The sequence below is a fragment of the Zeus faber genome (genome assembly GCF_960531495.2).
Source record: "Zeus faber genome assembly, chromosome: 2".
NCBI classification, from domain to species: Eukaryota; Metazoa; Chordata; class Actinopteri; order Zeiformes; family Zeidae; genus Zeus; species Zeus faber.
This window is the reverse complement of record NC_137189.1, coordinates 27,893,234-27,914,265: the sequence shown is the minus strand read 5'-3', so window position 1 is coordinate 27,914,265 and position 21,032 is coordinate 27,893,234. Positions and strand designations below refer to the sequence as shown.

At 38.3% G+C, this 21,032-nt stretch overlaps 1 protein-coding gene across 1 annotated transcript; it reads left to right on the top strand.

The window, feature by feature from the left end:
* The first annotated feature begins 582 nt into the window (after positions 1–582).
* cd247 (CD247 molecule) lies at positions 583–20,800 on the top strand. Its single transcript, XM_080024432.1, has 8 exons — positions 583–672; positions 14,925–15,025; positions 16,775–16,813; positions 16,967–17,017; positions 17,530–17,559; positions 18,085–18,138; positions 18,453–18,482; positions 19,424–20,800. The coding sequence occupies exons 1-8, from the start codon at positions 612–614 to the stop codon at positions 19,499–19,501; spliced, it is 444 nt and encodes a 147-aa protein (XP_079880558.1). The 5' UTR covers positions 583–611; the 3' UTR covers positions 19,502–20,800.
* The last annotated feature ends 232 nt before the right edge of the window (positions 20,801–21,032 follow it).

The window sequence follows — 21,032 nt, the reverse complement described above, 5'->3', positions numbered from 1 at the left end:
ATTCAATATAATGTATATATAATACAACAGACAATTAATCCCATTATATAATTATAGAACCCAGAATCGCGATTGTGGCGCCGCCCCTTGTGGCCGCCTGCGTGAGCACCTCGTGTCGGTTACACGCATTCTATTATTTTTTGTATTTTTAGAGCTTATTGTGCGTAATCACCAGGTGTCATGACATTTCACTGCATATATGTATGACCGTATGTATATGTATGTGACAAATAATCTCTTGAATCTTTAGGCAACATTTATCCTCCACGTTAAGGTTAAAATGATTACATTTAATTCAATTTAATTCAATTTAATTAAATACGCCAAATCATCCTTTTCACACATTGTTATTACATAATAACGCACAGAGTGGAAACACGTTGAAACAACAAACATCACTTTCCAGATCAGCCATTTTACCGTCTTCATAGAGCCTTTATCTATCTACACACACATGCGAAAAGCTGTGTGTGTGTGTGTGTGTGTGTGTGTGTGTGACCTTATACACCGGCGCTACACCACATCCTGTCTCTTGAGTGAAGAGAGCGAGAGAGAGAGACGGAGATACAGAGAGAAAGAAACAGAGACTCAGTTTGGTTGTGAACGTCAAGATGGCCGCCGGTCGAGGAATGGTCGCAGTTCTGGTTCTGATCTGCTTGGTTCCTTGCTCAGGTAGGGCGCAACACACACACACACACACACACACACACTGCTCTTGACCCCAGCTCAATTCTCAGGACATCAGTCTCCGTTGACAAATCCAGAGGGAAGAAGAGTGCTTTTACTCACCAAATATAGTCATTCATTATTAATTAAAAGTATTGATGGGACTGGAGTTTCTATTTGGTTTGATTTAACTTTTAGGTTTGTACATTGTTTAGTTAAATCAAGAATATTTACTTCAACTCATTGAGACACGGTTCCAGGATTTTTCTGGAATTTCCTGATGATTAAAAATGTTGTCGTTTGGGAACCTATCATGTAAGAGCTTAGGTATGAGTAAAAATACTCTGAAAGTACTCGGAGTAGTAGTTACTTTTGACACAGGTGCAACCCTTCATTGTACATTAGACATTAGAGTCACAGTCTTACTCAGAGTAATTTGTTACTTTTGAAACTGCTGTAATTGTTGACATTCAAATCCATGCAATTGCCTCTAATTACGCTTTCAATTGCAATTACTTTTTTTTTAGCTAACTCAGAGACAGGCTGTGGCTGTGGTAACCACGTGTCGGATTTGAACCATAGTCTAGTCTGATTGGGATGAAATAATATTTAAAAAACATTTTTGAAAGTGTTTTCTCGACAGTGTTCGTAGACTGCACTCACGGATAATTTACGATAAATATGAGTTTGTCGTCATATTTATTGTAAATAAGTGATAAAAATATTTAACCATAAATCACAATGTGACTCATAACTCACAATTATTAAAAGTCTGTTTTAATTCTAAAAAGATTATTTTTTACTTTATGATATACGTAAATATGATGAACCTCAGCTGGATTCTCTAACATTGGGACTTTGAGTAGTAAATAAAATATTGTGTTTTATATCCATACACAGTATATTTGTTATTTATATTTTGAATTGAATTCCCTGTGGTTATTACGACAAGACATTTCTGTATCGAGCAGCATATGTGTTGGACGAGGTTCTCGTTTTGCTGTGACGGCAGCGGGTCGCTGGTTCGATTCCTGCTGCCGCAGAAACGCCCTTCCCTGCTGGGCTGCCATCTTTGATAGATAGATAGATAGATGGATGTAAAGAGAGATCAAGGAGAGAACACAGCAAACTCCCTTTACACCAGGTGTTCAACCACACACCCACACACCCACACACACTACACACACATACACACACATGCACACGCAAACGCACACACACACACACACACACACACACACACATGCACACCCTCCTCTGTGTGTTAACCTAAAAAGATCATTTTTTTGTACTACTTATTTTGAGAATGTAAACAAACAGTTGAAGCAGCTGATTTGAAAGCTAATGCTTCACTAGAGTAGAGGCAGAGCAGAGTTACAGGTGATGTCGAGGCAGGTACAGGTAGAGCAGAGGGAGGTAGACTAGAGGTAGAGTATGGGTAGAGTGGAAGGAGGTAGAGGTAGAGTAGAGGAGAGACAAGTGGAGCTAGAGTAACAGAACAGGTAGAACAGAGGTAGAGTAGAAGGAGGTAGATTAGAGGTAGCATTGAGGTAGAGTAGAGGTAGAGTAGTGGTAGATGTAAAGTAGAGTAAAATAGAGGTAGAGTAGAGGTAGAGTAGTGGTAGATGTAAAGTAGAGTAAAATAGAGGTAGAGTAGAGGTAGAGTGGAAGGAGGTAGTGTATAGGTAGAGTAGAGACAAGTGGAGCTAGAGTAGCAGAACAGGTAGAGTAGAAGGAGTAGAGATAGCGGAAGAGTAGAGCGCGGATAGAGTAGAAGTAGAGGTAGAGTAGAAAGAAGAAGAAGAAGAAGAAACAGTCTTTATTTGTCACGCAACACACCACACTACAACACATGCTTGCACACACACACACACACACACACATGCACATGCTTTGGATGGTGGCCGGTGAAATGGATCCTCTGAATTTGACCCATCCTGGCTTGTCCTTCCTCCGGGGGCACAGCCAGGAGCAGTGGGCAGCATACGTGGACGCGCCCGGGGACCAGGTGATAAGTGTCCATCGCTGGTCAGACGATGATGGGTGCATGTTTTTGGGGGGGGTCCTTACTGACGTGAGGTGGAGGAAACCCCATGTGAGCACGGGGAGAACATGCAAACTCCACACAGAAAGGCTCCTATTAGTGGTAGCGCAGAGGTAGAGAAGAGTAAAATAGAGGTAGAGTAGAATAGAGGTAGAGTAGATGTAGAGTACAGTAGAGGTAGAGTACAGGTAGAGTAGATATAGAGGTAGAGAAGAGTAGAGGTAGGTTCAGTAAGAACCTCTTTCTCTTCCTCTATCTCTACCTCTCTACTGTACCAGGCTCTCTTCCTCTATCTCTGGTAGAGATGGAATAGAGGTAGAGTTGAGGTAGAGGGATGTAACAAAAGCTCATATTAAAAACACATAGGAAATTAAAAAAAGTAATAAGAATAAAAAATATAAATAAATTGACAATATCCAATGAACCTTAAAAACAAATTACAAAAGTAGAATAATTGGCAAAATGCAATCAACCTAAAGGTTTTACAGAAAACAAGAACATTTTCCTTAAAATAGAGAACGAACCAGAAAATTAATCCTGAAATAAGCAATCAATAAAATCCCAAAAAACAATAAACAAGAAAGATAATGATAAAACAAACAAAAAACAGTAGATAGATAGAGTAGATAGAAGGTAGGGTACAGGTAGAGGTAGAGCAGATGTAGAGGTAGATGTGGAGATAGAGTAGATGTAGAGTACAGTAGAGGTAGAGTACAAGTAGAGTACAAGTAGAGTAGAGATAGAGAAGAGTAGAGTTAGAGTAGAAATTGAGGCAGAGTAGAGGTAGTGTAGATGTAGAGGTAGAGATAGAAGTAGAGAAAAAGGTACAGTAACTCTACTGTACCTCATTCTCTTCCTCTATCTCTGGTAGAGATGGAGTAGAAGTAGAGGTAGAGTAGAGGTATACATAGAGGTAGGGTAGAGAAGAGGTAGAGTAGGGATACAGTAGAGGTAAAGGTAGAGTACAGTAAAGGTAGAGTAGAGGTAGCATAGAAGTATAGGTAGAGTAGAAGTAGAGGTAGAGTAGAGGTGAACTAGAGTAGTAGTAGAGGTAGAGTAGAGTTAAATAGAGGTAGAGTAGAGGTAGAGTGGAAGGAGGTAGTTTAGAGGTAGAGTACAGTAGAGGTAGATAAGAGATAGAAGTATAGTAGAGGTAGAGGTACAATACAGTAGAGGTAGAGTAGATATAAAGGTAGAGTAGAGGTAGAATAGAGGAAGAGTAGAGGTAGAGGTGGAGTACAGTAGAGGTTGAGTGGAGATAGAGGTATAGTAGAGTAGAAGTAGAGTAGAGGAAGAGTGTAGGTAAAGTAGAGGTAGAGTAGAGTAGAGGTACAATAGAGGCCTAGTAGAGGTATAGTACAGTAGAGGTAGAGTAGAGGAAGAGTAGAAGTAGAGGTAGAGGTGGAGTACAGTAGAAGGAGATGTAGAGTAGAATAGAGGTAGAGTAGAGGTGCGGTGCAGTAGTAGTAGAGTAAAATAGAGTAAAGGTAGAGTGAAAGGAGGGAGTTTAGAGGTAGAAAGGAGGTAGAGTAGAGGTAGAGTACAGTCGAGGTAAATTAGCGGTAAAGGTCGTTTAGGGGTACAGGTAGAGTAGAAGTAAAGAAGAGGTATAGTAGAGGTAGAATAGAGGTATAGTAGAGGTAGAGTACAGTAGAGCAAGAGTAGAAGTAGAGGTGGAGTACAGTAGAGGTAGTGGTAGAGTAGAGATAGAGGTAGATATAGAGTAGAGGTACAGTAGAGGAAGAGTAGAAGTAGAGGTAGAGGTGGAGTACAGTAAAAGTAGAGGTAGAGTAGATATAACGGTAGAGAAGGGTAGATGAAGGGTAGCAGTAGAGTAGAGGTAGAGATCGAGTAGAGGTAGAGGTACAGTACAGTTCAGTAGAGGTAATGTAGAAGTAGAAGTAGAGTAGAGGTAGATATAGAGGTAGAGTGGAGTAGAGGTAGAATAGAGGTAGAACAGAGGTATAGTAGAGGTAGAGTACAGTAGAAGTAGAGTAGAGGTAGAGTAGAGGAAGAGTAGAAGTAGAGGTAGAGTACAGTAGAAGTAGAGGTAGAGTAGATATAAAGATAGAGAAGGGTAGATGAAGGGTAGCAGTAGAGTAGAGGGAGAGTAGAATAGAGGTAGAGTAGAAGAATCTATTGTCTTAATTTGTTCCATTGACACTGTCAAAAATCCTGTATCTGTGGGTGTTTGGGTAAATGTATGTCTTATGACACCTGACGTCATAAAGATTCATAAAAATGTTTTATGTCGCAGTTATGAAACTTAATGTTACATGACACTTTATGGTGCTTCATAAGCAACTCTTCAATGAGAGCATTATAAAGTTGAAGTGAAACACGTAAAGACAGTTTTCAAAGTACAGTAACTCTTTGACTACAGTACTCTTTAACCAACAATCAAATTACAAATGTTTAAATATGAAAGGCTTCATGTAACCCTGACGCAGCAAAATTATTCATACATATTTTATATCTATGATAGTAAACATGATTCTCAGATGTTTAGTATGTCTATATGTACATACTGTAATGTACACATATACATAATATACATACTGTATATCTATGTGTGTGTATATATACAAATCTGAGACTATTATGTTTACTATCATCAATACCTGTTGTTAACTATTAGATAAAAAATGTATAATATCATTTGAAAATACAGGCTTATATTACTGTAGCAGTGGTATTAGTTGTAACATTGCTACATGGTTGTAGTAGCAGCAGTACTACTTCTAATCATATTAGTACTTGTACTTGTAGTTTTGCTAGAAATGATGCTCTGAGTCGTAACAAGTTTGGTGCCATTTTAAGATGGTATTAGTAGGATTTTTTACAGACTCAAAGCAGATGGAAGTGAAGATGTAAAACACAGATTAACTATATTTTATGTTGTTAAACTCCGGTAAAAAAAATCTGATGGATTTCAAAAACTTGTGCAAATGAGTGGAAAAACCACCGTTCAAACTCTAACCACGTTCTGGTGGAGATTGGATGTTTCCTGTTGTTGCGGATTAAAGCAGATGGAACTCTATTGGAAGTGGATATAAGCATAAGTATATGTAACAAGATGGGATGTAACAGAAGCTCATATTAAAAAACAAATAGGAAATAAAAAAGTAATAAGAATAAAAAATATAAATAAATTGGCAATATCCAATAAACACTAAAAATAAGTTACAAAAGTAGAATAATTGGCAATACACAATCAACCTGAGAATTAACAAAAAAATTGACAATATGCAATAAACCTCAAGGTTTTACAGAAAACAAGAAAAATAGACCTAAAAATAGAGAATGAACCAGAAAAAGAATCCTGAAACAAGCAATCAACAAAATCCCAAAAAACAATAGACAAGATAATCATAAAACCAAACAAAAGAAAAAAAAATCCTACAATTAACAGAAAAGAAAACAGAAGAACCCTAAAATAAATAGAAACATACAATAACACCCCCCCCCCCCCCAAAAAAAACCCCACAATAAACCAGAAAAATAAAGCTTAACCTAAAAAAAACCTGAAAATAATCCCCCAAAAAACGAAACAAAACAAGAAAAATCTGGCAATATACAAATTGAATTAACAGTAAACAAGAGAAAATAAGCCTAAAAATAAACAGTAAACAGGGAAACAATCCTGAAATAAAGAACAAGAAAAGAAGAAAGAGCAACCCACGGGGATAAACACTGTAGTGCTTCAAAGAATGATGTGAATAAATGAAAACAGATGAGAGCAGTGCGTTGTGGAGGTGAAGACTCCCACTCGTCCATCTGTGGTGCCTGGAAACACTCATCTGCTGATCAGAAAACGACGTCAGATGTTACAGTAAACATTTACACATGATCACATTTCCTAAAAAAAAACAAAATAAAACTCTCAAACTCAACCTCTGATACATTATTATTCCACTGTGGCTCTGATTGGTCGATACCTGATCTGTTAACAATGAAGATACTAGCTATAAAATCATTTCACATCAATATTCCGTCTCGGTTTAATATTGTGTTTCGTAAGTAGTGTGTAATAAACAGGATAACGTCCAGCCAGACGCTCATCATCACTAAATTACCTCCTTAGGTGCCACAAGACCTGGTCACCCTGTCCGGAGTTCTTTTACGATAATGGGTGGGTGTTATCCCCTGCTTATCTACGCAGATATACGTATATACTTTTTTACAGATAGCAATAATACAAAATACTCTGTGAAAGTAAGTTACTGTCTACTTGATAGACCATCATTTAGGTCATCTTTAGAAATAAAGCAGATTAGGCCAAATAATTTGAGTTTGGCTGTTGGGCAACGAACTGAAATGAGAACAAAGAGTTATCAATTAATGTCATTGATCCATAATATTTTACTTAGGGTTACATAACGTTACATTAAATGACTGTATTTCCCAATTACAGCTAACCCTTCTATAGGAATAAATAGCATTACTGCACTGTGGCTCCACGGAATACTGGATTTTGATTGGTCGATAGCTGCAGCCAGCCGTCAGTTATTTCTGAACAACCACAGCTGATCTGTTAATAACAACCGTTGCCACAGGAAACTTCTTCCCCGCCTGGTTTTGACATCGCTCGCAACCCTCCGCCTAAATTCTAACGCTAGCACCAGCTAGTGGCGCCATCTGGTGGCACTTCATAGAAACTACAATGGAAGACTTAAGGGGGATGAACGAGGAAATGTCCTGTTTAATATTAATAACCGTAAATAGGTTTGTTAAAAGTAGGTGAATAGTTCACCACGTTGTTGGCTACATTATTAGTTATGTTGTTGTGACTAGACATATTAGTTATAAAAACATTTCAAATCAATATTCTGTCTCAGTGTATTCTTTTATTTACTAAGTAGACGTGTAATAAGCACATTAATGTGCAGCCAGTTGTTATCTCTCAATAATAGTCAGGGGTTATATTGTGATTATGACCGCCTGGCTGTACATTATCCCTTTCTTAACAGATTTACAAATAAAATTCTCATATAAAAATGGATAAATATAACATTTTCCTTCATGTAATGGGTTACTTTAAACTAAGGCTTTGCATGTTGCGTTTGTGTGTTAGCGAGTTAATAGTTAGACATAGCTATTTTCTTTTTACTTTATTAGCTTTTTTTTTATCACATTATTGGTTTATGTACTTTATATCATTATTGATGGTATGTTATTATTATATTTTTTGGTTATTACTTTATTGTTTTTGATCACATCATTGGATTAATGAAATGTGGCAGTGTATATCAGAACCTAGGCGTGTGTGTGTGTGTGTGTGTGTGTGTGTGTGTGTGTGTGTGTGTGTGTGTGTGTGTGTGTGTGTGTGTGTGTGTGTGTGTGTGTGTGTGTGTGTGTGTGTGTGTGTGTGTGTGTTATAGGAAACCATGACTTCCTGTCAGATCAAACCTTCAAACCACAGAGTCCAGAAGATAAAAGCTCCACACAGTGATGCTTTAGACTTCAGAGCAGTGTTGTTTAACCACTGTGCATTAGTGTGCTGCCAGTGCTTGCCAGGTGTTTTTTACTTTCTTTCTGTTTCTTTTACTGATTTTACATTGATGAAAACGAGTGCATTGGGTAATTGGGAGAAGAGGTGACAAGACAGATAATTGTTTTATGAAACAGTTGTCCAAAACATCCGGACAAAACAATCAAACTAAATATCACAGTGTTTATAAAGATCACACAACATTTAACAAAAGTGTGTTATTAAAATGGCAATCTTCAGTCATTTCGAAATAAAGAGTAAACAAATGTACAACTTGTATTACATTTTCAAATAAAACTGTGTTTATAAACATTGTGTTATTTGTAGAGATTAACACAAAAAGACAATGTTTGGGGACCTAATTTTTACAAAAACAGCGCGACATTTGTAATATATGTAATACAAAAACAAGGCCATCTGAACAAAGGTAAAAAAAGAAAAGAAATTATTCACCTCAATTTTCTGTTTTTACCATTTTTTTACTTTTGTAATATCAGTCACCATATTGTTGTTGGTGTAGGTGACTCGGAAGTAGCCACCTGGAACAAATTGTCGTTGGGTGGCTGAAATGTCTGTCATTAAGTTGGTAATTGTGTATTTTACCAGGTAACGGTGTATGACAGACATTGTAATAGTTACTGTAACATCCAGGTTAGGGTGCACTGCATCATTTGTAATTTCCAGAGTGCCACTAATGTTGCAGTTGTATTTACCCTTGAGTTGGAATCTATTACGACCTTGGCAAGTGTGGTTGTCGTGGTCAGTGTTGAACCTTTCCTGACTCCCCCCACACTTGAGGCATACATGTTTGTTTGTCAAACTAGTCGATGTTATTATGTCCACTATCTCTAACAGTTCCTCCTCTCGGAGTTTCATGTCAGTTTCATTATCTATGACTTGTATGTTTGATCTCTTGGATATGTTCCAGAAAAAGGTGTAGGAAACTGCATGTATGTGAAGTTTCTTTAAAACAACCATCTGTTTTTGACAAACCTTGGCAATGTTAGAACTCACCATGTTGTTTGTGTATTTAACTGTGGAGTCTGAGTGACGGAAGTTGTCGTGTGGTGCAATAATGACTTACTTAGGGAAGCTTACGAAGCAAAGCAAATTTACATTAAATTAATGGTGACGCCTTTCTGTGGATTACATTTCCGATAGGTTGCGGTTCCACTAAATCCGAAAAAAGTTGACGTCTTTCTGTGAGTAATCACAATTTTCTGGGTTTTAGTTTTCCGACGTGTTCCTCGTACATGAACGCATCATTCTTTCCCACGATCGGGCGATGCAGACCTTCTGTGGATTCATGCTTCCTCGTCTTTTTTCGCAAATCCGGCAAAGTAAGGAGGACCACAACACCACACCCAACACGGGGTTATGTCGGAATACATTTGTCTACATTTACAAAAAGACCAAAGAGAAAATATAAATCGAACGGCCTTACCGACATCAACCAGATAAGACGGTACACACACACACGCACACACACACACACACACACACACACACACACACACACACACACACACACACACACACACACACACACACACACACACACACACACACACACACACACACACATCTAGTTTGTGATCTCTAACTGCTACAGAGTGATGGAGTCTACACTATACACCACGCACGACGTGAATAGACATTCTGACCCATAACTTGCACATTTATAGTAAATAGTATGATGATGTCACAAAGCGCCTTATTCCAAAACTCATCTCGTTCCATTACTGGATCGATACTTTTTGAACGTTCTGCTACTTTGGGTCAAATTCCGCTCTGTATGTGGATCGATTCGGATGAAACTTGAACCGCGAGATGTTGGCGCCGTCCCGGTTCTAACGACACCTCATCCATGTCCATAGCGTCTGCGGTGGTTCTGATCCAGACAGTTTTAGCCCAAAAAATTCAGAGGAAAATTATAAAAATCCAAACGATAACAATTGGGTTATTAATTATTATTAGAGGTCCAACATGCTGCTGGCACCAATATGGGAACTCAGGTCCAGGGTAATCAGCCCTTTAAAGTTCAATGGATGGGTGTGCTTTGGTTCTCCGTTTTGTGACTGCAGAAGTTCATTCGTTGCAGCATGGTATGCCACTTTGTAAGTCAACAGAAAACTGCCTTCACAATAATGTATTTTATAAACCAATAAATAAATAAATTAAGGTAACTGACTTTGATTGTGGAGGATATATAATTAAATAAATTGTGTATAATGGGTTGCACGTAAAGCACAAAAATAATGAAAAGTAGTCACAAAATACATAAACAATAAATACATGTTCCTTGTATTACATTTTTATATAAAAGTTTGTATTTTTTCTTTTGTTTCACAATGGTCACCCATTAAAATTGCTTTATGTATGTGACTGCTCTTATTGGAATGAATTATATTCAAAATTGTTTTTATTGAGTTAAAGGGAGGAATTGGTAAGATAAGATAAGATAAGATAAACCTTTATTAGTCCTACCACGGGGAAATTTGCATAGTTACAGCAGCAAAAAGTGACAGCGGAAAATATAGAGCATATCAGAGTAAGCACTATAAACAATATATAGAAAAAAACACCATAAATAGGAATCAGAGTACTGAGCTTATTGCACATATTTCGACAGATTGCACATCAGGGATTGTACTTTTTTTCTTTTTTCTTTTGATAAAATAATTGATTCATTGATAGTTTGTATTTTCCAATGTATTGACTGCAATAACATCAGATATATTAGAATTTGTTATATGGCTAATTCTATCAGCAACATTTAGCACATATTGAGATTTCTCATCTTGGCCTTTGAAATCCATGGGGTGGTGTGGTTGTCCTTGGCAGATTTATTTTCTACTGGATTGCTGTACATTATCCACTCACTTGCTGGTGTCGTTTTATGTCAAAAATATGTGCTTTTAGTCCAGTGATTTCAAATAGTGGTTGGCTTCCATTAAATGAATGTGCAGCATTACAGAAATGCCTGTAAACAGAGTCCATGATGTTGTAATAAGCTACAAAGCTGCTGGCTGAGTCATACTGCAAATTTCCAACTGTGCTGCATGTGTGTCAATCTATTACTGTATACCATGATCCTTGCTCAATTATTTCACATGTATTGCCAATTATTGTTAATAAGCATGTGTCATCATTTACCAGTGATCTCTGAATGGCTTTACCAATTGGCATGGCTTTATTCCCTAATGCAAAGTCCTAATTTTCAACGTCAATACAGCCAGACACCGCTTCAGCATACATAAATGCAAATGTTGTCTGACAGAAGGTATGGAATATAATCTCTTCCTAAAAGATTGTCTTTTATTCTACCAGACATGACCTGATCGAGGCTAGTTCCTTCCATCAAAACACCATCCAGGTCACGTACTGTCCATGTCAAAACATTTTGGGTCTTGCTCTTAAGTACAGTACTGGTGTCAAACTGATAGCTGCATCCTGCTTGTTCCTGGAGTCCAAACCGTGCATCATCCTGATGAAATGAGCCTCCTAACACCGAGATGTGTGGAGAATCAACAGGTTTATTTAAAGGAACTTTAAATCTGTATTAAATGTTGTCCGATTTTGCAGCATCTTCTGTAGGCGTTTTTCCAGTGGTGTTTTCAGAGTTTTTTGCAGTCCTTACTTGAGAGTTATGTCCAGAGTTTTGTTCAGTGGTTTCAGAAAGTATTTTAGTTTTTTAAGAGGAGAGTGGCTGACCTCCAAAGCACCACGTTCTGTCCATCATTTCTTTGCTGCCTTGGAATTTGGGCTTCTTTGAGACACCTGGAACGGAACTCAAAAACACAAAAATAATGAAAATATTTCAAAACACATACACAATAAATACATATTCCTTGTATTATGTAATTGCTTATGGTTATTGTTACCAGTAATTATAATTCTGGAGGTTTGTAAACATTGATATCACTGGAATGTCTATAAATTCCGACAGTTGTGTTATTGGGTTTTTATTTTGTAGAACTTAATCTGGTGCGTGTCAGTTGTCCTCAGAAGCGTATATATTCATGACGTTTAATACGCTGCGCTTTGTTTAATCCAATTGTCTTCTGGTAATACTTTAACATCGTTTTTTCAAACATAATAAAGTTTAATAGTAATAAAATAATACCTGTCACTTTGTCACTTCATATGGTTAAGAGTTTGTATCCTGTATTCCTTTAGTTAAAGTCCAGTCGCGATTAGATCTGTATGTCACTGGAATGCAGTGCTATCCTGTGATCTGTGAACTCCCTGAACGTGCGCATGTGTGCTGTGCGTGGTGCCATCTTGTTGACCATTCACTAGACTGCAATGCTATCATGTGACCAATACATGTCGTCATTTGCACATGTGTGCACGTTGTGCCTTAATAAAATATACAGTTTTTACTAAATTATTCCACAATAACGGACCAAACTGGATCAAACTTGGACTACGGCATGTCGGGACTACCCTAAATACACATTTTATTAATCTTGTCTGTGAGTGTGGCAGATCCATGACATCCATCCACACACCACTGACGTCAGTCTTTCATTGACAAAAGCCCCCTATTGCTGTGCAATAGGGCTCCTGTACACTTTTACATGTTTCTGATGTTTTGCACACTTCTAAATTATTGCACACTTCTGCATGTTTCTGAGGTTTTGCACACTTCTATATTTTTGCACACTTCTACATATTCCTGAGGTTTTGCACACTTCTACTGTACATGTTTCTGATGTTTTGCAAAGCGAGACACTGGTTAAAAGTAATGCTTACGTGTAGCCCTGGTGATAATGGCAAAATCAATTGTCACAACACAATTTTTGACATATTTTGTGGGTTGTCGATTTTAAGTATATCGCAATATCACGGCAACCAAAATCCCAGACGAAATATTGTCTCTATCTTTCTTTTATTAATAGTTATAGTTTATCTTTTCTTTATTTAACTTTTATTTATCTTTTCTTAACACACATGTCTGTGTGTTTGGTGCCGTTGGAGGCAGAAATGCATCATGGGAGTTTCATCTCTTACCACAAGTCAGACCACAGGTGTCAATGTTGAGAACAAAAAAACAAGGTGTCTCTCTCGCTCAGCGTGGCTAAGAGAGCGATGAGAATTACAGAGTGGACGAGGTAAAGGCAGAAAGTCCAGATTCCATTTATAGTTGGATTTACGAAAGGAATAATTGAAATGCTTTTAAAAAGTGTTTGTAAAACAATTAATTAAATGGACGATTAAAACAGTAAAATATTGTTTTCAATACTCGCAAAACAAAAAAACATTAAATAATCCCCTTTGTTTGTTCTCTTCCTTATTCATTTCCCTATTGGTTTTCATTTTGAAATATTATTTTAAGCCCACAGACCCAGTGATGAAAAGTTTGGCTCTCTTTGAAGATTCGGCTCTTTAGGAGTCACCCAGGAATACGTTTTGTTGAACTCTTTGTTCGTTTAAATCAGTTGGTGTGTTTTGCGCGTTTCGTGTTCCGCGTCTCACGGATCCTCGTTGGCGATGCGCTTCGGGAGTCATTGCCTCTGGTTGGGGAGGATGCGTGACTCAGGGCTCTTGGGTCTTTTCGTTTCGAGATTCGAGTCCCAGTTCACCGCTCAGCCTGTGAGTCACTGCAGTTACCGAGTGGCAAACATCAACGCTTTTATCAGAGTGACTCACGACGCCCGAAAACGCATCTTTGGCGAGTCTTGCACCACTACATGGACTTGAACCTCGAGAATATACAGAGAGCTTATTGAGATTGTATAGAAAATACGGAGGTTGAGAGCTGTGACGGAGTAAAGGTTGCTGGAGACGAACGAGGCTATCCTTAGATTATAAAACAATAAAGAGGTTAATACCCAGCCCTCTGAGTACGGCCTTATTTATTATTTGGGGGCAGTAGCTCAGTAAGCGGAAGCTTGCCGGTTTGATCCCCAGCTCCTCCTGGTAGCGTGCTGATGTTCAAGTTCAAGTTCAAGAGATTATTTGTCACAATCATATACATACGGTCATACATATATGCAGTGAAAGGTCATGACACCTGCTGATTACGCACAATAAGCTCTATAAGCTCAAAAAATACAAAAAAAAAAAAAAAAGTGCGTAATCGACATAAGGTGCTCGCGCAGGCAGCCGCAAGGGGAGGCGCCATGAGAAAGACACGCGGCCCGTGTTTGACGAGCTCGTCGGCTGTAAACCATGTCATGCTAGTTCGCTGGGAAGCGGGCGTAACATAGCTCCAAATCGGCGATCTTTTCTGACAAAAGTAAATGAGCATGACCGTTTTCAAACGGGTCCCTTGACCTCTCGCAGATATCTGAATAAAATTGGATGTCATGTTGGCTTCATACAACAAAAAATACATAAAATACATGAAATCAGCATTTAATGTACAATTAAATCCTGCTTTATGATAAAAAAACAACAACATCGTGTATCATATTTAAAATCTTGTTTAAAATGCTGAATTTGCTGACGGATATCAGTCAGTAAGTCTCTGTTTTGGTCATAATACTAGTAATAATTAAATAAAATATGACCATCTGGAGAACAAACTTACCACCTTCGGTCAACATTCAATATAATATTTGTCATTTATTATCATGGAATGTTACATATCTTGAACAGTTTTCACACTTAGGTTCTCTGACGTTTGATCAGAATCAGTTCAGTTGGAACCGATTTTGTTTTGCCGCGGTAATGAATGGACCTGACCGTTTCGACCTCTGACCCCTCCTCCTCCAGCACAGGTAATCAACGTGTACGACCCCAAGCTGTGCTTCATCCTGGACGGCTTCCTGGCGCTCTACGGCGTCATCGTCACCGGTCTCTTCATCAAGGAGAAGGTTCGGTTTCTGTTTCTGTCAAAATGTGTTTGGGTCGGAGTGTGTCGAGCGCTTCATCGGGGAGGAATCGTCAACATCCCATAATAATTTGCTCGTTTTGCTAGATTTGTTTCCTTGCAGTGATGAAGGCTGCTAAAGTTAACGTTCATGCTTGCATTTTATTTAAAAATAAATAGCTTCCCTTTTTTAGAGTCCTTATCAATGAGTCTGATCTTTTGACTTGCTTATAAAGAGCTGGCTCTTATGGCTCTCATACAGTGTGTGTGTGTATATATATATATATATACAGTGTGTATGTATATATATATATATATACGTGTATATATATATTATTTTATTTTTATTTCTATCTTATTTCTATCTTCTATTATTTTTCTTTTATTTTATATCCACCCCATCAAATCAAATCTCTGTCTTTCGTGGCCTCTTGCAGCTTAGTAGGAGCCGGCTCCCAAGCACATTTTTTATTTTTATTTTTTCAATGAAATATGAAATGTTTTCACCCGTGGATGTTGTTTGTGCACATCCATCACTTCAATTCAAGTGTCTTTTCACCAAAAATAACATTATTTACACAAATGAAATGTTACTGGACTGGATTTGAATCATATAAAGCGCCGGCTCCGATTAGGGAGCCGGTCATTATCGTTCTCTTTAAAAGACACGTTTCTGAGAAACAGCAACAACAACAAACAAACAAAAAAAATCTAATGGTACAATCGCAGACTCCTCAAGGTGTGAGAAATGAGATATGGTCAAAAACTGTAAACTTTGTCGATGGAAAATATCCATCAACGATCGAGATCGACAAGGCAACATCAGACGAACATGGACCTTTGAAGATAAAAATTGGGACTTGAACGTGTGTCTTATTTGTCGACGTGACGAAACAAAGCCAAAATTCCTTCAGAATGCCTCAATAGAGTGCTGCAGGAAGGAGTCCTAAAATGGGTTAGCGTTTTCGAACTTCCGGTTCCCTCGTCTGAAGGTCAATGGGTTTTTTGAATGGATGTTTGGTTCGATGCCTGAAATAAGGTCTGTGGTTAACACAAGCTTGAGACATTTTCACGTTTTGCTCCACGACATAAAATACGTGAGTAAATAGCCCACTCGGGAATTTTTAAGCTTTAAGCTGTCTTAAAAAAGGCAGTTGCTAACAAGTGGCTAAATGAGACAACCGAGGTTGTCGAGGACATAAAACGTCATCACGCTGAACACAGAAAGTATCTACTCACTCGTCCGTCTTCACAGCCTCTAGTTGTGTTGCTACTCGTGCTCTTGCAAACTGTTCTAACTCAAACTTTCCGGGCGTTTTTAGTAGAGGTCAGCGCGCAAAACCAAGTGACAAGTTGGAAGCTTTGTGGTGGTGACGTGACGTCATGCCACCGTGGTCTAGTTAGTTTATACATATATATTTATATATTCCTTTATATATAACGTCAGCTTTTTACCCCTGGCGATTGCATTTACACTTCATAAACCATCAAAGTGGTGTACATTTGCGGAGATTATCTTGTTGAAGAAAACGTGGAAGTGTCATAAACTTTGGTTTGCCACAGAGATTATTTTCTGCAATAATCCAAAATCCATTGGAAAAATCCCACTTCGGGGGTTGGCCTGAAAAATGGCTCATCCCTGCAGCACTCTATTATTTCTCCAATCCTCCCAGTCTAGACTTCGTATTACAAATCGCCACTAGATGACGCCAAACTCAAAACTCAATTTATTGACATTAATGTTTCTGTGCAGTTTTTCAGGTCCCACACAGGAGCAGATAAGAAGAACACAGTAAGATATTATTATTACACTATACACAGTATATTAACTATGCTGCAATATATCAATCACATTATATGATATACAATATACATAGTATATCATATTATATTTCTTTATATAATGTGATATTATAATATATTGTATTATATCATTACATTACAGGACCTTGGAAATTATGCTCCGTTAGCGAAAGCCGATCCTGAGAGCGGAAGGGTGAGTGTGTGTGTGTGTGTGTGTGTGTGTGTGTGTGTATGTGTGTGTTTGTGTGTGTGTCTGTGTGCGTGTTCTACTGTTCTACACAGTGCGTCTCACACACACAAATGTGTATGTGTGTATATATATATATATATATATATATATATATATATATATATATATATATATATATACATACAGTATATATTTATATATATACACAGCATATATTTATATATATACAGCATATATTTATAATAATTCCCTTGTGAACATGTGCGTTTGTGTGTGTGTGTGTGTGTGTGTGTGTGTGGTAGTGTGTGAGTGTGTGTGTGTGTGTGTGTGTGTGTGTGTTCCCAATATTGTGAAGAACATTTTCCTAGAAGAACCAGAGACTAAAGAACAATATAAGTAAAGAACTCCAGTTGGATTCTGACTTGCTGTTTGTGGTTTATCTTGATAAGGTTATGATGGAGTAGCGCTCCCTCTAGTGGTTATTATGTAGTGATCGACGTTCTCTCTCTCTGCAGCGCCAGAGGAAGACGGAACAAGTCTACCAGGTGAGTGTGGTGGTCCTAAACAGGGTTCTGGTATCCCTTAAACAAGGTTCTAGTGTTCCTAAACAGGGTTCTGGTTGCCCTTAAACAAGGTTCTAGTGTTCCTTAACAGGGTTCTGGTGGCCCTTATACAGGGTTCTGGTAGTCCTAAACACTGTTTCTGCTGGTCCTACACAGGGTTCTGCTGGCCCTTAAACAGGGTTCTCGTAGTCCAAAACACTGTTTCTGCTGGTCCTAAACAGGGTGGAACTGGGCCTAAAAAGGGTTTTGGTGGTCCTAAACAGGTTTTAAAGTAAAGTATGGTCCTTAAAGAACCACACTCTATATTCTATATTAAAGTTTCTCTATGGATTAAGGACATATCAACAAGGAAAATGTTATATGGAATATAGATTTTGTGTGTATATATATATATATATATATATATATATATATATATATATATATATATGTATATATATATATATACACAAAATCTATATTCCCTTGTTGAAGTTGGATTGTGAAAGTTTCTTATCGTTGATACAGGATTTGAAGAAACGCAAAGAGGATGATTATAATGAACTTCCTGTCAAGAAAGAGGTGAGTGTGTGTGTGTGTGTGTGTGTGTGTGTGTGTGTGTGTGTGTGTGTGTGTGTGTGTGCGTGCGTGCGTGCGTGCGTGTGTGTGTGTGTGTGTTTGTGTGCGTGTATGCGTGCGTATGTGTGTGTTCTCAATATTGTGAAGAACATTCTCCCAAAAGAACCAGAGACTAAAGTACAATAAGTAAAGAACTCCAGTTGGATTCTGATTTGCTGTTACTGGTTTATCTTGATTAGGTTATGATGGACTAGCGCTCCCTCTAGTGGTAATGTGAATAACTACATGTAGTGATTCCTATCTCTCTCTCTCTGCAGCGCCAGAGGAAGAATGAACAAGTCTACCAGGTGAGTGTGGTGGCTCATTAACATGGTTCTGGTGGCCCTAAACCGGGTTCTGCAGAATTAAAATAGTTCTTAGTAATCCTAAACAGAGTATAAAGCAGTGGTGCTCACAAATTTTACTTGTGATTGTCACTGCCATCACTATGAGCTGTTTAACCATCAGCCTATTTAATGTTCTTTTGTGCTTACAAAACTTCAACCTCACAATAAAACGGCATTTATGACATACATATTTAATACCCAGGACAGACAACACACCTCTTTATCCTTCCCACAGATGACTATGTTTGTACTTTGCGTTGTCAATAGTTTCTTACTCTCATGTGTTTCACCTGATCTTTGACTTGATGTATTCAATTTTCCTATTATATTTTTAGGGTAAATTATACGCCTGCGTCGAATTTCCGCCGTAGGTGTCCATGCCGGTGCTTGCATTTATGATTTTGCGTGTAGGCTGCCCAAACGCTAGAAATGTTGTTAATTACAGTTATTAATAAATGTGACAGTCTTAATCAATGTGTTCACTTGGATGCTTGACCTCACAAGGGGTATACCACACTGTTCAGTAGAATAGATAACAGAAATAGAAAAACTTTGGTTGGCATACCCAGTGAAATAATTAGCCACCCCCACCTTAACATCGGATATTGCCTGCGAACTTGAACGTGGCGTACGTAACATGAGGCAATTGGGGCAGAGGCAGCGCTACAGTGAATGGCACCTTGGCAAGAGGCGCTCAGCAGCTTTTTCCTGGTTTTTTTGCCCTTTTCTGCCTGTAAAAAATCTTCTCCACGAGCCCGAGATTGTAAATTTGTTTTGAAGAAAACCTGATAGTTGCTGTTTAGCTCCAGCTCTCTTCGATCCGCTGGGAGGCTGCTCAGGATGGTACTCGCTGCCTCCTGCTGAACCGCCCAGTAGTTTAAGGACCTTTCTCCTCTCCGCAGGGCCTGAGCATGGCCAACAGGGAAACCTACGACTCTCTGCAGATGCAGCCCCTTCCTCCTCCTCCTCCTCTTCGCTAACACGTCACTCCGTCTCCATGGTGAAAAACAAAGGTCTTCCCTCTAAATAGTAATCTGTGCCCCACAGAATAACTTAATTTGATCCTTTTGAGATTAGAATCCACGGTAGAAGCAGTGATTCTCAACATTTTCTCACATCAAGTTTTCATTCGATCAGATTCTGTGTCAGGGATCAAATCAGAGATCAATATTGTTATTATTGGATCTGATTCAGTGTCTCTACTCTACTTAGAGGGAAAACAGTGAAACTATGACCCAAACATCCATTACTGGACAGGCTGTGAGGTCTTGGAAATGAAAGTTAGTTCGGCTAAAGGTTGAACTATAAATCATTTTGTGTGTGTGTGTGTGTCTGTGTGTGTGTGTGTGTGTGTGTGTGTGTGAGGACCCCCCCGGAACCACCTGATGGATCCCCTTGGGGGTCCCCGGACCACACAGTGGGAACCCCTGAACAGGGGTAGATCAGGGGTTCCCAACCATTTTTCGCTCAGAGTCCCCCAAATCAAACCCGATCCAATCTGCGCAATACATTTTATTTTAACCATGTATAAATTAGCGGTCGGCGGCCATTTTTTTCAGAATTGGTTCAGTTTCCGTGGTTTTTAGAACATATATTCATGGATTATGTTGCAATTTATATATTATCCAAATATCACATTTTTTAACCCATATTTTAGTTTGAGAAAACATTTGCCTAAAACCATGCCAAGGCCTCGTGACCCTCCCGGTGATCGCCGGCGTCCCTCAGTAGGGGTCTAGCGCCACTGGTTGGTAAACCCCTGGACTGGAATACATTAGCTCTGGAATTAAAAATCGACTTCCTTGTTTAAAATTCAATTCAGTTGTTTTCCCTCGATCTTGTTGCCAAAGCAACCGATGTTCACAATTGGAGGGAATGATTTGGAAGTAAATGTTTGTAAAAAGAAAAAACTTGATCCATAAAAAAGTGTTTTTCAGGAAAAGCTCATTAAGTCTCATTTGTCAAAAGCATTTTTTTTTGTTATCAAGCTCTAAGTATATATTTTTTAGCAGCAAATGCAGAAATTACAATTTAAATTGGTTTTAACATTTACGGAACTTCACCGTTAAATTGTCTTGCTAAGCTAATGTTTAGCTAACGGCGATAGATGCATATTTACCTTTTTATCGTGTTGAATTTCCACCGTTAAACAATTTTTATCTGTCGATGGAGCTACTTCCAACTGAGATATTTAGTTTTTATTTGACATGTTGGTGTTTTTTTCTGCTCTATTTGTCTGGCCGGATGTTGTCAATAAAGCTTCTTACTTGTCGCTCAGATTGTCCAGTTTTAATAGATATTCGTGCAAGAGACAATGAACCTTGTCAATAACTTCATTAATTCTAATACTGAGGTTTTGCCCATGAATAAAGTTTGAATAGGCGTCTAAATTGGCTTCTTTGTGATCATTGTAATACATTGTGTGTTGGCGAAAGAACCCATAAATCAATTTATACCTCAGCGCTCTCACTTTTGGATATTTTAAGACAAATAAATCCATCCAGTCCGAGT